The sequence below is a fragment of the Miniopterus schreibersii genome, assembly GCF_964146895.1.
Source record: "Miniopterus schreibersii genome assembly, chromosome: 6".
Taxonomy (NCBI): Eukaryota; Metazoa; Chordata; class Mammalia; order Chiroptera; family Miniopteridae; genus Miniopterus; species Miniopterus schreibersii.
Window position 1 is genome coordinate 71,189,687 of NC_138107.1, and position 19,105 is coordinate 71,208,791.

General features: G+C 38.4%; 1 protein-coding gene across 13 annotated transcripts in view; it reads left to right on the forward strand.

The window, feature by feature from the left end:
• Nucleotides 1–19,105, forward strand: part of EYA4 (EYA transcriptional coactivator and phosphatase 4) — a gene marked incomplete at its 3' end in the record, with an annotated part of 210,926 nt that overhangs the window by 9,550 nt on the left and 182,271 nt on the right. For 11 of the 13 annotated variants that reach the window (XM_081139549.1, XM_081139556.1, XM_081139552.1 and 8 more), the window contains one exon: nt 15,812–15,910. In XM_081139549.1, the coding sequence (XP_080995675.1) occupies nt 15,878–15,910 (33 nt within the window). In that variant the 5' untranslated portion in view covers nt 15,812–15,877. Of the gene's footprint in view, nt 1–15,811; nt 15,911–19,105 lie in introns of those variants that run through there. The other 2 variants (XM_081139550.1, XM_081139563.1) reach the window with 1 other exon arrangement.

The following is a 19,105-nucleotide window of genomic DNA, read 5'->3' on the forward strand; positions in this document are numbered from 1 at the left end:
GCACACTTTCCCTTTCCACTGAGGTCTGACGACTGAGTCCCTACCCCCCTACCCCCCTCAGCTGGGGAAACTGAAGCACACTGAGGATGTCTCGGTGCGGCAGGGCAGAGCTGCCTGATTTGGAGAGGGGCCGCTGTGCTGTTCCATAGCCATGCTGTTTCATACCCTGAGTTTTAACACAGTTGAGCTGCTCCACAGTTGTGCTGTATCACTGTTGAGCTGTTTGCATGAATAAAATTTCCTCCTTGACTGCACACAAAATTGGGGATTCCTGTTGGCACTGAATTGGCACCAACGCTGTCCGTTGACAGTGCATAGAGGAAATGGGGATGAGAGTAGTGGTGGTGACACTGGACATGCTCTGCCATGAGATTGGGGACAGTGGGAATAGCTGTGACCATTACAAGGCAGGACGGCCTTAAGAACAACCTCAGGGATTTATGGCGTTAACCCAGTAGAATTGCAGCTCTGAATTCAGGCCCAAGTTATACGTATTTGTGTATTGATGTAGAAATGTATTTATATCCCACATGACCATTGGGAAGTCACTGATCCAGTAGGTAAGCCAAGGATCCTGAAAATTTCTGGAGCTATGGGTATTTTATAGCACTTGAAATCTGAAGATCCCATTTGCTTTTATGGCATAGTGGTAAATATAAAGAATATGAAGCCATGCTGCTTGGGTTGGAACCCCAGCTCTGACCTTGGCACCTCTGTGATTATAAGCATGTTACTTAAACTGGTTTTACTTCAGTTTTCTCCTGTAATAGAAGATAGTTAATGGGGTTCTTATGAGAATTCGAAGGTAAATATATGCAAGCATTTAGAATAGTGTCTGATGTGAGTTTTAGCTGTTATGATTGTATACCCTCCATTAGATTACCCAAAACATTCCAGAGATATTTAGAGCTGTAAGTCCTTTTGGGAACTTAGACTGGGGACCGTAAGTTGAGTCCCCAGTGTTCCTACCACAAATTTTATGTTCTGGGGTGATCTTGACAAATCTGAGGCTGTATTTGGAGACCTAAGAGAGGATGTTAGTGGTGTGCAAAACTCAGCTTTGGCCATTTATGTTGCTCAGTATTTCTTTTAACAAATACTTCCCCATACAGTGATCTAGATTTTTAAAAATTTTGATCTATGTGGTTCCTTTCCTACCCTAAGCAATAATAAGAGTATTTTATAATGGTGCTCTTATTTTATAGCCAATATTCAAGTTTCCTCAGTTGCTTTTATTTTTCAGCCTGAAGACACCAATTATAATTTGTATAATTTTTAGTTGACAGTGAGTTGGTAAACTCAGTATAATCTTTTAAAAAGATGACTTTAAACATTGCTATGATTTTATGTTTCTAGAAACAATAGGAGGTTATTAGCACCTCTGTTTCTAGAACTTGTCACTGGTCCTTGTTTTCAGATGTAATGGCTATTCGGTAGAATGGGTCTGAGGGAGGAAAGGAAGTTAAAATGTTAATTATCAAGGTCCCATTTTTACTGCTTACCTGGAATTGCTGCTAGGTGCATCTCTGAAAAAAATAGGATACTAATATTGATGTTGTGCCTGGATCTTCAATATATTTAGACCAGGATTTCTCAAACTCTGCTTATTGACATTTTGAGCTGGATGCGTCTTTGTTGGGTATGCGTGGCTGTCCTGTGCATTATAGGGTGTTTACTAGCATCCTAGTCTCTGCCCACTAGATGCCAGTAGCACCCTCCCCCGAGAAATGACAGTGTCTCCAGACATTGCCAGATGTCTTGTGGAAACAAAATTGCCCCAGTTGAGAACCCATAACCAAAGTTCTCATGCAATCCTGCATGAGAGGATTGTTCTATTTTCAGTCAAGTGTGGAGAATCATACCTTCGTCCCAAGTTTAAACACAAGGTCAAACAACTCTCATTGGTCTGTGTTGATAGATTAACTTTATGCAGAGGGAATTTACAGGTAAACTTTACATAGATGGTGATCTTCAGCATATTTTCCTTTTCAGGAAATAATATATAAGTGGGGGGAGCAGAATATCTGGGAAAATATGTAGAAAGTAGATATTTATTGGAATCAATTATATGTCTGTTCTTTATTATTTTTACTGTTACTTGTTAGTAGATACTTTTGGATCATTTTTAATAATGACAATTACTTGTCCTTTTCAGTAGATAAATATTCAGTAATAAGAAACTTGTACTTTATTCAGTCTGTAGTGTCAGAAAGAGTAAAGTTACCTATAATTACAATTGCCTAAGAGTAAAATACTTAATGAATTAAATCATTTGTTCATTTAATATAATGAAAAATTTTCAAATGAAGTATGGTTCAGTTTTTGGTTTGTAACACAATTTCAGGATCTTGAGTTTAATAACATTGGTACAACCTGGAGAAAGTAAAAATGAAAATATTGCATGTAAAAGCTGCTTTGGTGAATTACCAAATCCAAACTTATGTTCTAATTCTATAGGCTTAATCTTGACATATGCATTTTATCTATGAATTGATGTACAGTTAACTGTAGGTAAATGAGAGAGGGTAAGTTTGCCTATAAGGATTTTGGGTTGAATGTGAAAATTACTTTAAAATATGAAACAATATTAAAATATGTATGATTAGACTAATGTCCATAGGAGGTTTAAACAGTAGAGCATTTCTTTTTAAAGCCCACTAGTAATTGCAAAGATACTTGAAATTCCACACATACGTACTGCCTAATTTAGTGGTTTTACTTTAATTGTATTAAGGAGGTAGTCATGTTACCTGGAAGCAGTCAGATTGACCTGGGGATTTCACATCATTTACTAATTGATGTTGAGGCAAGCAGGGCAGAGGTACTTGATAACAAACTCTGTGTCTGTCTGTCTGTGTTTGTCTCTCTCTCTCACCTCTCCTTTGATTTATGCTTTAATTTTTCAAATATACTCTTAAGGGGGCAGTATGGCTGCAGATATAGCTTACTGTATGTGACCAAAATGTCTCTCTGTTTTCTAAAAAGAGAAGGACCTGGCACAACTACTTGTTAACAGAAAGATGAAGTGGGTGCTGGGCAACTCAGTGACAGATAGGGGCCATTCCAGGGGACGGGGGAGGGGGTTGAAAGTCAGGCGTAAATCATGAGTTTTCAGACAATGAAGGGGAGTTCTGCTCCCCGCCTTGACAGGAAGCTCAGGGTAGGCCTAGCAAACCTCAGGTCCATCCAGGCTCTTTATCCCTGACATTGGACAGGAAGCCTGGTAGCCCTTAAGTCACTGGAGAATAGATAGCAAACCAGAAGCTCTGTTTTTCCAAGTGAACACTTCTTGGGTTCATAAGTTAGAGACCCCCTCTTCCCCCGCAGAGAATTTGAGTCACATATCTACTTTCTTAGGTTGATTCTTTGTACAGTGGATTCTAATGTAAGACTTACCTATTTTTTTTTCCATTTTTATGAATGCTCTATGGCATAAGGTACAATTAGACACTTCCTTTCCTCTCCCTGGGACAGCCTCATGAAGTCCTGCACTGTCCCAGCTCCCTTAACCTACTTGCTCCTTACTCTTTTGCTTACCTACCTGGACAAAAAAGTCTACTCATCTTTCAAGGCTCAGCTCAAATGTCACCTCCTCTGGGAAGCCTTCCCGAAGGCTCAGGCAGAACTAATTCATTCCTCTCTGTAACACCATAGCACCTTATTTGGGCTATTAATATAACAGCACATTGTTCTGGGGCTAATTATATGTGAGTCTGACTTCTAGAGAGAGTCTGAACTCACTGAGGGGAGAGCTCATGTCTTCCTGCTCTGCAGCCCCAGTGCCTGTACATATTGGTGGCAATTCGGTAACTGCACTATTCCACGCATGTCTTCAAAGGACATGCCCCCGAAGACAGGTAACTGCAGAGAAGGAATCCTGTTTACATTTGCAGACTGATTCTCTCTTGCTTGCAGTGATGGAAGCAGATTTATTAGTTCCTATTCTAACTTATTTAAGGCTTCATTTGGACCAGTGTGAGTGATTTTCTGGCAGAAGAAAAGACGTGTCCAGCATGAACGAGTATTTTGAATAAACTGAAATTAAGACAGCTTCCAGTTGAGGTTTATGGTCTTCCTGCTTCCAGTTTTCTCCAGAAACAAATTTTGACCCCTCTGGTCACTTTCTGCTGAGATTAATTTCATGTTATTTTGAAGAATTTTTAACTCTCAGAATTAAAGACTTCATCTGAGAGGAAACATGTTCTGTATTTTTCTATCAGTGTTTCAAAATGTGGGGACCCAAAGTCCCAGATGTGTATGTTAAAATTATATGTGGCCTTTCGGTGAGAGAAATTAGGTCTTTTTTCAGGCACAACCGAGGAAGGAAAAAGTTTTGTTTAATTTCTAGTGGTTTGTTTTTAGGCATTTTCCACAAAAGAGATGAGCAAGACCCTTCAAAACCACAAACTTGCTTATTTATGGGGAAAGAAATCCCTCCCATGTCCAAAAATAACATTAAATTAAAATGATTGTTTCCAATAGTTTCAAAAATTGTGGCCTTATTTCCTTGTATGAGTCATTTCTGAATGCAGTACATGATTTCATACATCATGATGAAGCATATTTGCTCTGGATTGTAGTAGGTCACACTATGGATCAGAGAACCAGATCAGAAGAGGATTGAGCCTCAGTGTCCATTTTGCAGGTAGATACCGACCTAGAGACAGCAGGTGATTTATTTGAAAGGAAGCCAAAGGGAACCGTGGCTGGAGGCACCCTAAATGCTCTCAACTCTACCTCTTGCCCTTATTTTTCTTTGTTCGTGTCTGACAAGTTGCTGCAGACACTGGAATCAGGCTACCTCTGTGGTATCCAGGCCCTGCTGCCACTCATCACATCAGCATGTCACCTTGGGGCAGTTATTTACTGACCTGCTGAAAGCTGTAGTTCCAGAGTGTGAACTGGGGGGATAATAATAATGATTTTACCTGCCTCGTGGAGTCACTGTAAGGAATCCCTGCGTTCACACAGGAAAGGCGCTGAAAATGCTCGGTGTATATTTTGAATGGATTTCTTCTCTGCTTGGCGTATATAACAGTGAAAAAAACGGTGGTTCATGCTGCTGAAGCACAGTTTTTTAAGAGCATTTTTCTAAACAAAAGTAATCCATAAATTGTATGACATACTAAAACAGGTGCGGCAGGGATTACTCGGCGGAGACGGGACCAGGGAGGAAGAGAGGTTTCTGCAGTGCTGACAGTGGCCTTTGTCTTGATCTGATTGTGGTGACATGTGGGTGTTTACTGAGTGAAAATTCATCAGCTGTCTACTTGTGATTTGCCTATTTCACTGTGTGTATGTCACACTGTATCGAAAAGTAAAACAATAGAGATACGTGTAAACTAAAAAGTGGATGTTCCCACTTTATTCAGCTTTTCCACATTCCACAGATCAGGGTAAATTGTTGTTCTGAGGTATGTTTCTCCTCAGACTTTGTTTGTTACCCATGTGTAATGTAAGAACTACATGAGGATGTAATTTATTTTTATTTTACATTTTTAACTCCAAATGGTTCATCAGTTGTCTTAAAACTTGCTTTTGGTTTGCTGTATTTTGAACACTTTTCGATATTAGTACATACAGTTTGGGATACTTCTATTTCATTTGCTAATGTTTTATAATTTAACTGTTCTCTCTTTGGCATTTACTGAGGTTGCTTCCAGGTTTTTACTGTTACAAAGAGTATTGCAGTGATGATTTTCATATAGTTCTCTGTACATCTGCCCAAAATTCCTACAGATAAAACTCTAGGTGTAGGATTAATAGGTGAAAGAGTATGTGCATATTGCATATATGGTGCCAAAATACTTCCAAAAAGGTTTAACACTCACATCTCTATGATGATGTGTACATCTTTCTCATAAAAGCCAAGGGCAACGTTTTCTGCTTAATTGAACATTGTGAGTATTTGTGCTCTGGTTCATAAGAAGGTGCTCTAGTGGTAAATTCCTCGAGACTCATATATTAATGGGACTAGTTCACTGATAAGCACAAATAAGTCTATTAACTACATTGATAACAAACCTACCATATGTAGTTTATATCTCACTTAAGAATTGTTACTACTCAGTTATATGAATAATTATTATATATATATTCATAGTTTTTAACTAATTGGTAGGAAGAAAAAAAATCAGTGCATATCATACTTAATGATGTTTTCACTTACCACCATAAAGTATTTATAAGAATTATTAGGAGAAATGTCTCTAACTCTGATGTTGTAGATGAGAATTTATAAGGATTACTTATTATTATTATTCTGTTAAGGGCCAACTATGTGCCTGGCACATTTCTAGCTAAGCGCCTTACATATATCACTATAGCTTTTTAACATACAGATAAAAGGTATAGACATGTTATTATAAATGAAATTATTCCACTCTGAATGTGTTGATAAATATTACTATTTATCAAAATACAAAATGTGTCTTATGAATGTAATAATTTGTAAATCTGTTAAGTGTTATAGCTTCTTCAATGTGAAAATTAAAATTAATGTATCAAAATCCAGAAAATTACTCAAGTCCTGGCTAAAGTAACATAGTACATAAAGTTTACAGTGAAGTATATTAATCAGTTGGCTTTGTTGTTAGAGTCTCATATGTAGAAAATTCTGTCTTCAGAATATTCAGTTTTTAAAGTTTTTGGTTAGTTGAGATTCTGGTTAGCCTTTAGTGGTTATCTAGTGCCTTAAAAGAGTAATCCAACTCAAAATAGCTAACTTACTTCTTCAACATTGGATAAATATGGCTATCAATTTTTGTGGGCTTTTTTCCCCTGCAGAATTTCCTGTTATTCTAAGGGATTCAATAGGACTTATGCACATAAAACTGAAAATTATATTACTATAGGGAAACGGCTGTGTGCCTTTGAGAAGGAACTCTCTTGCTAACTTAAGTACTGTGTGTGTAGAATAGCTAACATATTCCTCCTCAGAAATTTCATGTATGCAGTTAAAACACTCTTAAATTGATTAAGGATTTGTTATATATTTCCAGAAGCACTCAAGAGTACTTTTATGGTTGTAAGAGTAGAGTGCATTAGAATGCCAGAAACCAGCGAATACGCTAGAGGCCTTCAAAACCATGCCCAGCATTCCTGACTTCACCATATAAACGTGGGGCAGCCTGGAAAAACAAAACAACTCTCCTCCCCCAACGTAGGTGAGCCTCTGATGATAACACTTCAACTGGCGTGAATATTAATTTACTGCTTTTTCTGTTACAAGTAATTTTTATTACTTAGCAAATGGAATGGAGAAATAATAAATATGACTGGTATTTATTTTCTCAAGTAAAGTATTATTTTACATCAGATTTGAACAGTTACCTTTATACTTTTTGGAAAGCGTATTATTCTACAACTACCACAGTATTTTGCCTATTAATCGGGGAAGCTAAAAAGCGTTTTATAAATGTTGAATCAAAACTCTTACCGCTGCGAGGGAATTAAATTTCAAGCCATATACTCCTTTTATAGAGTGAGAAACTGAAGTATGGAGAAATTACAAGGTTTTCCCAAAGCCATACCTTAAGCCGTGGCAGACATGGAAATCGGCGATTGTGTTTGCCCGATTCAGCCTGAAAGTTCATGAAATTCAAGTTCTCTGTTTCCTGACATGTGCCTTAGTAGTGTTTCCTTATTACTCCTCCCTTTATTTCTTCATACATGTAAAGGAATCCGTGTTTTCACAAGATACAGTCTTCTCGTGTGGACCGTGAACAATATTTTGAACTTACACATCTCAGATATTTTCTTTAAAGAAGCTCAGTGTAATTTTTTATGACCATGAGGAAGGAATTGAAACACTGACAAGCAAGCTGGATTGGCCGGGTGCGGGGCACAGCACTGGCTGCCAGGAGGATCTGACGCTTCCCTGGGAGCTGACGAGGTTTGGTCAAGCGCCTGCACGGGAGCCTGGCTGAGGCCGCAGGTGGGCCTGGGCCGTAGGCTGGGGACCAGGAGGGGCCACAGCAGTTGTCAAGAGTATGGAAGGGACTGGTGCCCACGTCTCTACAACCAGGTGTCTTTATATTTGGTTTAATCAACAAGGAGCAAATTATTCTGCTTCTCTTTCATCTTCCTGAGCCTCAGTCCTCACGTTTTTAATTCTTATTCGTTGTGATCTTTTTCTCACTAGTGTAGCCTTTCTTTACTGTCTTCATTTTTCCCCTCCAAGCTTTAAGAGTCATATTTAAAGCAAATAGTATTTTTTGGGGACAGACCTCACTTTTTTTTTTTTTTATGTCTTTATTGATTTCAGAGAGGAAGGGAGAGGGGGAGAGAGAGAGAGAAACATCAATGATGAGAGAGTCATTGGTCATCTGCCTCCTGCACGCCCCCTGCTGGGGATCGAGCCCGCAACCCGGGCATGTGCCCTGACCGGGAATCGAGCGAGGTCTCCTGGATCATAGATTGGTGCTCAACCGCTGAGCCTCGCCAGCTGTGCCAGACCTCACTTCTTGATTGAACGGTTGGTGCCAGGCTACAGAAGAGTCAGCTAGATGAACCATTAGAGTGTGTATAAAAAGCTCAGCAACTCAACACCAAAAATTCAAACAGTCCAATTTAAAAATGACCCGAGTAGACACTTCTCCAAGAGGACATACAGGTAGATGGCCAATAGACATATGAAAAGGTGCTCAGTGTCTTTAATAATCAGAGAAATGCAAATTAAAACAACGAGATATAACCTTATACCTGCCAGAATGGCTATCATCGTAAATCAACAAACAACAAGCATTGGCGAGGGTGTGGAGAAAAGAGAACCCTTGTGCACTGTTGGTGGGAATGCAGACTGGTGCAGACACTGTGGAAAACAGTATGGAATTTCCTCAAAAAATTAAAAATGGAGCTGCCTTATGACCCAGCAGTTCTGTTCTGGGAATATATCTGAAGAAATCCGAAACACAGATTTGAAAGACTGTCTGCATCCTTATGTTCATTGCTGCAGTATTTGCAATAGCTAAGATCTGGAAGCAGCCCAGGTGCCCATCAGTAGATGAGTGGATAAAAAAATCTGTGGTACATTTACACAGCGGAATACTACTCAGTTGTAAAAAAAGAAGGAAATCTTACCATTTTCGACAGCATGGATGGATCTGGAGAGTATTATGCTAAGTGAAATAAGTTGGTCAGAGAAAGACAAGTACCATATTATTTCAGTTATATGTGGAATCTAGTGAACAAAACAAACTAACAAACAAAATAGAAGCGGACTCATAGATACAGAGAATAGACAGACAGTTGTCTGTCAGAGGGGAGGGAGTTTGGGGGGCTGGGTGAAAATGTGAAGGGATTAAGCAAAGAAAAAAACCTCGTAGACACAGACAACAGCCCTCTTGGTGATTACAAGAGGGAGCAGTTCACGGGAAGGTAGGAGAGAGCAAAGGGATAAATGGTGATGGAAGGAGACTTGACTTTGAGTGCTGAACACACAGACAGTATACAGATGATGTATTACAGAATCGTACACCTGAAATCGATACATTTTAATAACCATTTTTACCCCAATAAATTCAACAAAAGTTTTTAAATAAGTGTAACAGAATGCTAATATAAAACTTGGTAAGAAACTGTGGAGCACTTGAACAGAGATTTGCATACAAAGATGACCACCAAATGGAATATCCTAAAAATACTGTATTGAAAATACATTTATTGTCATGAGAAAATGTATAATGTTTAGTTAAAAGGGAGGGCACGTGACTTTATATTCAGCAGCATCCATTTTTGTGTGAAAGATGTAAAAGATGATAATGTAAATTTTAATAGTATAAAAAGAAAAAGTGCTCAGCAGGGTAACTGCGAAGTCTAGGTTGGGCAGAGCGATAGCAGCAGCAGATGAGAAGGAAAGTTGGTCTGCAGGCTCTTCCTGAGTATCTGGAGGAGTAAGAAAAGTTGCTCAAACTCAGGTTCTTTCAGATGTTTCTCTGGGATCGTCCAGTGATAGCTGTGACTGTGTTTTCTAGGATAACTAGCCAACCATCAATGATTAGCAAACACAAACAAAACAGAAAATCTTAGCTGGCCCTTCGTGTGAAAAATCAAGATATCATTTCTAACTCCAGGAATTTTGCTGCCGTCAAATGAAGCCATCACTAGTGACCAAAATGATTATCATGAAATTGAGCTTGTTATAATTTTTTAGCATGTGAAATTAACCCCATCGTTATTAAACATTTCATATTAAATGGACCATTTTGCAAAAGTCCATGCTCTGTCTTTACAAACAGTTCAAAAATAGTTCAGCATCTAGTTTGTAGCTCGGCTCCATTTAAGGCAATTAAGTCAGGCAAAATGCTCATTACTGTTCACCCAGATCTGTTTCTTGGACACCTTTGCTATTTTCCTTTTGTACAAGCAGGGAAGGGAGTCACATGCGTGGTCAAAGAATGCCCACGTCCACCCCTGAACAGTTGGCCCCAGAATTGGAGCTAGGTGTTCTTTGTGCTCTTGGCTTCCTCCTCTGGCACGCTGTCTGAGCATTTGGAACCAGACAGTGCCTGACCCAGCTTCGCAGACCCATTAATGAAATTTGGAGGGCAGTGTAGATAACTTGGTGCACAGACATGAAAGCAACGCCCTTCTTGACAGCTGATCCCAGATACAGTTTCTCAGTAATGTAATGAGAATATAAATTGTTAGATTTCCTATACAGTTGCAGTTTTATGGTAGGTAATATGCTTAATAAAGGAATTAATTGAAGACTATGAGGATAGTGCATGGAATCCAAGGGAGAATTGAACAGCCAAGCAGCAGGAAGAGCATAGAAACAGTAGAGACTTCAGGAGTAACAAGATCCAGGTCCTTAAATTCTGCCAGAACCTTCTTGCCATCCTCGTGTTTGCTCTTCTTTCTGGGTCAGCTCCCTTCTCTCTCTCCTGAGCACACCAGCTATTTCCACGTGGCTGTAAAGAGCTCCCAAGTTTTATACCCTAGGCATTCTGCCACTGACGGAGGACTAGCCCATACTCTCCCAGGCGCATATGCTAAGCAATAGGAAGGGGTTGTGATGAGTCCCCGACAGAAGTAATTTGGTGTAACTGGAAAAGATCTTGGGAATCTCATGGTCGTACACTGAATAGGGGTCAGTGTAATAGATGCATATTATAGTAGGTGTGTCATCCACCACCGTGCAAGCAAACCTTAATTTTGTACACAATATGTTTCTGAAAATTTAATTGCAGTTTGTAAATCTGAAAGTCAAACAATAGATGGGCTGTTCTTAATTATTGAGCCCAGAAAATCCTGCATGTGTACCTCGATCCCTGAAATTCTGCATCATACTTAGGGAACGATGGGGGCTCGAACCACTGCAGTAGCAGTGAGGAGAGAAACATGGAGAGGTCTGAGCGACCTGTGTGATGTATAGATATGACTTGGTGATTTATCGAAGTGGAGAGGAGTGGGCCGGGAGTCAGTGACAAAGCCCAGATGTCTGCCTTTAATGACCGGTGGAAGGCTGTGCCGTTTGTCTACATAATCCAGAGAGAGGTGTAGTGTTCCGCGTGTAGCTTCTGTCTTTGTCCCATGCCAGCCCTGGCACAGGGAGCCTCCACCTTCACGGTCACGTTTATTCAGCCAGAGGAAAGCACCCCGGGCAATCTTTTCATTGAAGGTTTGATTAGAAACACAAGAGGACTGGGCTACATCACACAAAGTCCACGAACTTCCCTTTCTTCAAGGCGCAGGGTCCCTGGCTATGTCCCCACCTGGACCAAGCCTAAGGACCGCTTTCCATTTGTGAGAATTCTTTTTGAATTTTGATGTGCGTATCTCGTTATATATTTAAATTAGAAGAACCCTTTTTATTCTAATTTTCAAAGAGACAGGAGTTTATAGTTCACTTTAAGAGCAGAGTTAAAGGATTCAGTCAGTTTTCTATACGTTGAAACCCTAACTGTGGTAGAAATAATCTAACGTGGATTGGGTGAGGTTACTATTATCCTGTTTTAACTTCACCTTTTCCGAAGGAATGGTCTTGAAATAGAGCTGGGAACTAGATTATTGCCCCATAAAACAGCATGAGGTTACTATTATTCCTTAATTTTATATCTTTATTATGAGGTAATACTTCTCTTACTCGATTCTAAGAGTGTTCTCGTCTTTTTCTCATATATTTGTGAAAACTGAATGTTAAAGGATTTAGCATAACAACCATTGCTGAATTATGATGTAAAATAATACCGTGTCTGCAATTAGCCTAGGTAGTTTTACTTGGTTCAATAATATAAAATCACTGGACTCATAACATTTTAGTACCTTAGTGTGCTTGGCAAAGAAAGAAATTCATGTTACCATAAAAATGTTAAACTAAGTAACAATTAATCTCAATTTTAAGGAAATATAAAGCAAAGTATTATGTTGTAACATGGAACATTGATGCAAATAGCTCCCAAACTGGAACATTAAATAATTCTGAACTAGTGGGTAACCAAAAGAGGCTAGTTTTTGCTTAATTCTCTTATGCTCCAATATCTTTCCTGAAGTCTTAATTTTAATTTCACTTGAGTTATTACCAACGCTCTGGTGGCCCTTCTAGAAAATGACGACTTCTTTCCTAATGCTCAGTGTTCTTATTTTAATTCTTGTGTATCCTTTCTGGTAATATTACATTGAAACCTTGATCCCATCTTAAAAATGATTTCAGTGTGATAACTGCACGTGCTGTGGGTTGAAGCATGTCCCCTAAACAATATGCACCAGTTTTAACCCTGTCACCTTGAATGTGACGTTATTTTGAAATAGGGTCTTTGCAGATACAATCAAGTTAAGGCGAGGCCTTACTGGATTAGGATGGGCCTACACCAGTGGCTAGTGTACTTTTAAGAAGAGGGCACTTTGGACACTGAGGCACCCCCACACAGAAGAAGGCCGTGTGAAGGCGTGGGCAGGGAGAATGCCACACAACGGTAGAGGCAGAGATTGGAGTGATGCACCCACAAGCCAAGGGATGCAAGGATTGTCAGCCAACACCAGACACTAGGAAGAAACAAGGAAGCATTCTTTGCTAGAGCTTCTGGAGGAAGCACGGACCTTCCACAACTTTAATTTTGGACCTCTCTTCAGAACTGTGAGAGAATAAATTTCTGGTTGTTCTAAGCCACCCAGTTTATTTCTTGCACAGCAGCCCTAGGAAACTTAGTCAACATGTTATGTTGTAAGTAAACAATTGGTTAGAATGGTATCATTAGTAATTTTGTTATAAGTATTTTATTATTAGGTCAGATGAGTAGGAAAATATCTGGAAGACTAATTCTCGGTATTGAATTTTCTGAAAAGTTAAAGTATTCTCATTCAGGAAATAAAATGTCCTCCAATTTCTTATTCTTCTGCCCTTATACAAAGTAAAAAGTAAAATATAGTCAATTATGTACTTGAAAAATGTAGGGCAAAACAGAACTTTTCTTAAAATAGGCACATATTTGAGACAGAATTTTCAAAAGTTAAGTTATCTGGCTGTCAACTTTTTTCCTTCACATCGTCAGATACATTGTGTATGATTCCATTCACCACTAATTGTGTAATTCATTCGATTGGTATTTATTTATTAAACTCCTAATATTTTCCACGGACTGAGCAGGGTGCTCTAGATAACGCTAGTCAATAAGACCGAGAGTGCCTGCCTTTAGAGAGAGTACTCTGGCTTTGAGATTTAATCCACATAGAAGAAGCCACAGAGGCCAGTGGGGGATGCGTCTACCTAGAAAATTAATCTTCACTATAATATTTATAGTTTTAACTGATTTTGTAAAACCATTTCAGCATCATTTGGTTTTACTTACTATATGTCTCCTGTATTTTAATGGAAAAAATAAAATTTTATTTATTGCACAGACAACATAAAATCAATAATAAAAGTGAAAATTATTGTGTATTAAGTGAAAAAATAAGAAAATTTTAGCTATGCTTACACTAATATACATGAACTTGATATTGCTTAAAAGGCAAGTTAAAAAATAAAAATGATATGATTAAGAATCATACTTTTGGTTTTACATACTTTTATTATTATGAGTAAAATCCTTGTGACTTTTTTTGGGGGGAAGTTTACATCTTAGGACAGTTAATGTTGGATAAAAGAGTTTAAACATATTTATAGCATTTAAAATGAAGTGACAGATTGCTTTCTAAAAGTATTAGAGAACTTGACATTATCATCAGCAATTGAATGAGGACACCATTTTTAAATTTTTTTTTAATTTTTTTACTGTATCCTTTCTGACAATGATATATTTTACTTAAAATGCTTTGGCTATTGAATATGTGTACAGTAACCCAAAATGCATACTCGTTGCTTAAGTTTACTTATCTCAGCAACTGTGAGAAGGAACGCTTTTCTGTATGTTGGTTTATTGTTTACATTTTCTTATAATGATTTGCGTTTCCATAGCCTTGCTTAATTTTTTAATAGGCCCTTAAACTTTTTCCTACCAATTTCTTGGTTCTCAGCATCACATTTATAATATTTCCTGAAGATACTTTCCATAGTCTGTTGTATCCTTTTACTTGTTGGGCTGTTTTTCTGTGTTCACAAAAGCAAAGATTTTTGTGTTGTTTTTATTTAGTTGAATCCGTCGCCCCTTCCTTCTGTAATCTGTGCAGTGTTTTACCGTCCGTCTCACCCAGACACCTGCTAGGATGCAAAGGAACATCAGGGTCCCCGCCTTAAGAGGGCACTTGGCTGGTTTGTCATCCAGGCGCGAGGAGAAGGGCTTTAAACCGGGCCGGGCGGCTGCAGCCGGGACCGGGCAGGGCTGCGGGGTTCCTGGCGGGTGGGCGTCACCGCGATGGGCGCCCCACCCAAGGCCACCCTGCCACCAGGGGACGTTCGCATTGTCATGTGTCTTGATTTTGCTGATTATTTGTGTGTGTGTGTGTGTGTGTGTGTGTGTGTGTGTGTGTATTCAAGGGGGTGGTTTGGCTTTTCTCTGTTATATTACATTGCTTCTATTATAAAATCCTCTATCTGAGAATTAAAAAATATATATATGCCTGCTGTTTAGAGTTTTCTTAAAACTAATTTGCTAGGAAAATTTGTAGTGTATGGTATGGAGTAAAGATGAACATTTTTGAAATAGTAAACTGATTGTCGGAGCGTAGCTGATTGACCAGTTGTCCTTCCGGGCTGCAGAGTTGGGCCAAAGTAGGTTCACAGTTGTGAGTACATGAAACAGTTTATTCTTATATTATTACTTACTAATTACTGTATTACTTTCCATACGAACAACTGTAAACCTACTTCTGCCCAACCATGTATATTTGTGATACTGACTTTATCATAATAGTCTTATTTTTATTCTCTTTTTAAAATCGGGCATGTATTTTATAACATTATATTCTTTAGAACTGAGTATGATCACCTGTTAATTCAGACAAAAGTTCCAGGATTAGAAAGCTGTCATATTGAAATACATACTGTATTTTCTCAATCTTATGTGCTTTGTAAAGTGAATAGTTAATGAAACTCATACTTTTAATCCATCCATTGTCTAGTAACAGACCTTTCTCAGCAAACCAGTGTACTATGTGTTTGTTCAGACTGTCTCCCACATGGTCCTCAGATGTTTTTATCTGTAGGATTCCCGAGGAGCTCTTTCTATATCCTAACTTAACCATGATGTGATTTTTCAAGATCATTATTTCTAACATATATAGGGACAATATTAATGAATTTTGTTCTTTAAAAGCAATTCTACACATTACCACCTATCATGTAAATCATAGTGTGTTTCGATAATTTTACAAATAAACAAAAAAGGTAATTTTTTCATGTTTCTCCTCTGTTTCCATCTTTTTGTTTTAGATAGTCCATTTTTAATTGAAGGAAGCTGCTTCTACTTGGGAGTGGCAGGAGAAGTGAGAAAACCACATGGAAGACTCCCAGGATTTAAATGAACAATCAGTAAGTCTTAATTCAATCTCAACTTTGCTGAAAAATGTGGTGGTGTCACTGACTACTCAAAATCAGGCTAAAAGGAATATATTGTAAAAAGCAAAAATTTTAAAACGTATCTGTAGTTGATTTTGGAATTCTTTCTTAATACCAAGAAACAGACCTTTGGAAATTTCTGGTGTTCCTGCTTACGATTGTAGTCTCCCTTGTCTCCTTGTAAAGCCACTGGTAGAAAGAGTAGGGAGTTGAAATCGTGCTAAGTGTTTTAGACAGCATAAACCATTTTACACACCTCCTTTATTAGCTTTATTTCAGACATGCGTAGATAGTGCATCTATTGTTGAATGTCAGAAGCATGAGAAGATAGTGTTTTACTAGCATGCCTAGTGTTCATTTCAAGGATGGCAACCGCGGTCCTCAAGGGCTTTCCTTATGTTGCTAAGCTCTTTGCAGGGTGGAGAATGCACAAAATTGCTGGCAATCTTTCTAAGATTCTTGATTTCTCACAGGGAAAGGATTTTTATGGCCTTTCCTCCTAACTCATTAGTAGTGTCTCCATGAGACTAGTTTTTGACTGTGTGGAACTGGAGTCAATGTGAGGTCTTCCTTCATACTCCTTTGGCCCCAGCTGTTCTGTTCACAGACAACTAGTGATGTCACAAGTAAGAAGACGTGTGTACCTACCAAGTGTGTGTTATGCTGACTGATGCTATTTTTTATTAGCTTGTGTGATCATGATTGGATCTTAGAGTCTCATGTTCCTATCAGGCAACAGAGGACAGTGTGTTTGTGTATAACAGTGTGGTTCTAGAAAAGATTTGTTTGATGAGTTCAATTTTAAAATACAGAGGTATATGTGTTATGGTGTATACATACATACCATTCCAAGTTAATTTAATTTTTTCTATTATTTCATTTAAAAGAAGTTATAAAGGAGTCTTCACATACATGACCATTGTTTAATTTCATATATATTGTATTATTATTTAATTTCACATAGAATCAAAGAGTAACAAAAATTATAAAACTATTTAAAAAATCTGTCCAATGGTAGAGATGTTATTTTTCAAGATTTACTTGACCTTTTTAGAAAAGTAGACAAATGGCAAGTGGGAGGCTGGGGTTTCAAAGCAGTTTTTTTAATGCTCGTTATTGAACTTAAATATTGATAGTGTGGATCTAGAAAAATGGATGATGCCGTGATGATATGTCACCCCTGCTCTTGCATGTTTAAGGATCCCGGTGGTGTCAGAGGTCTGTGTGACCATGTGTGTACTTGAGTGAACGATGATGTCCTCTTAACAGTAATGCTTCATGAGAAGGCTACTGTTGATTTGTATTTTGTTCTGACACACTCAGGGTTACTTAAAAGTTTGTGTGCGTGTGTGTGTGCATGTGTGTGTGTTGTTAGATTGACCAACTCTCCCTGTTTTCCAGAGACCCAGGGGTTTCCCAGGACATGGAACTTTCAGAGCTAAAATAGGTAGAGTCTGGGATGGGTTGATCCAGTTAATCATGTTAGGGTGTGTGTGTATACTCAGGCACACATTTTTGTTTTTAATGCAGTGGAAGCTAAAGAAAATACGTTTTTATGTTTAACATTAGAGTGAGGTTATTACCCAAGGTGCTTCATACCGCCTTTTGCAAAAAGAAACCCAGCACTCGTAGACCAAATATAATTTCCTCTTAGTGGTATTTTAGAGTAGTGGAGCTCAGTATTTAAAAACATTTTAAGTTTCTGGTGTTGCCAATGTGCAGCCATGGTGACCTTCTGGCCTCTCAGCTTGAACCCAGCTGCCGAATTTGTGGTGAGAATGGAAGAGATTTTGAGACAGGGGAAGGATGCTCTTCACTGTCTGTGTCTCTTCCCCTTTCTCACATTGAACTCCTCACCTGAGGGTATTGAAGCCGCTGATCTGTGCAGTGGTTTGAGGCCATCAAGCATGGGAGCTTCCGTTTAAGCCACAGAAGCTTGATGTTTGTGTCAAGTGCCAGCGGATTAATGGTCCTAATTTTATAAACACCGAAAATCCCTCCTCCCCCTTCAACCCCCGTAGATGCAGAAGACCATATAGGCTAATCTCTTGATCCTGTACATGTGCAAAGGGATGCTTGGGACTGTTAAGTGATCCACCCACGTTGGCATGGCTGGTAAGCATCAGAGTTGGGACTTCACACAGGTCTTCTGACTCCAAGTCCAAAGCTCTCTTCATAATATAAACATGACTTATCGCTTTTGAGTTTTCTTATCTTGACATTCATCACCTTAGAAACGTCAAAAAAGTCAAAATTAACTCCCTTTACATTGAAATTATTTCTATTTGAATGAAATATTTAACTGACTTTAAATCTTGCAGAGTATATTAATGTCTCAAAACTTTTTGAAAAAACATACTCAGCAATTAAGATGCAGAACAAACAGGGTAGGATTAAAAGAAAGTGTATAATAAGATGAAAGGAAATTCACTTACTGTAGAGCATAGCTATTTTACTTTAAGAACAATTCTTTCTCTAGGCATTGGCCTCATAATTGGTGACATTTATTGCACATGAGTACGCCATCTAGCATTTTCCATGCATTCTCTCCAATCCTTACTATGTCCTTGCAATGTAATTGTTATGGTCACCATTTTACAGAAAAGGAAACTGTGGCTTTGAGAGTAGCCAGGTCAAACAACAGTTAAGCAGCAAAGATTAGAGTTGAACCCACTTTTATCTGGTCCTAAAACCAATGACTTTTGCATGATACAAAACAGTATAGTGGGTAAGGGATTGAACTCTGAAATCAGACATCCCTGACACTGAAACACTTGATGACCTTTGGGGAATCCCTTAAACTCTGCCTCATCTGTAGAGTAGGGAGGATAATAAAAAAAAATTATATGAAACACTTAGCACATGCCTTGCTTAGAGTAATCACTTGATAAATGTTAGCTACTGTTAGAATTAAATCTGAGAAATTCAGGTGGTGTTTAGTAAGTATGAATTCATTCTTGCATATCCAGCTACCTTCTGGCAACATCCCAACCTGGAACTGGTGAATTCAGTTTTATCTCCTGAGCTTGTGGACAACCTCATATCAAAGTCCTGCTCACTCTTAATTTTTAATATCTCTCAGAGCTGTTGTCTTTTATCTGGTCCTAAAACCTGTAATGGATTTTGCTAGTTATTTAACTTAAATATTCAGCTCCCTATTTTGGATCT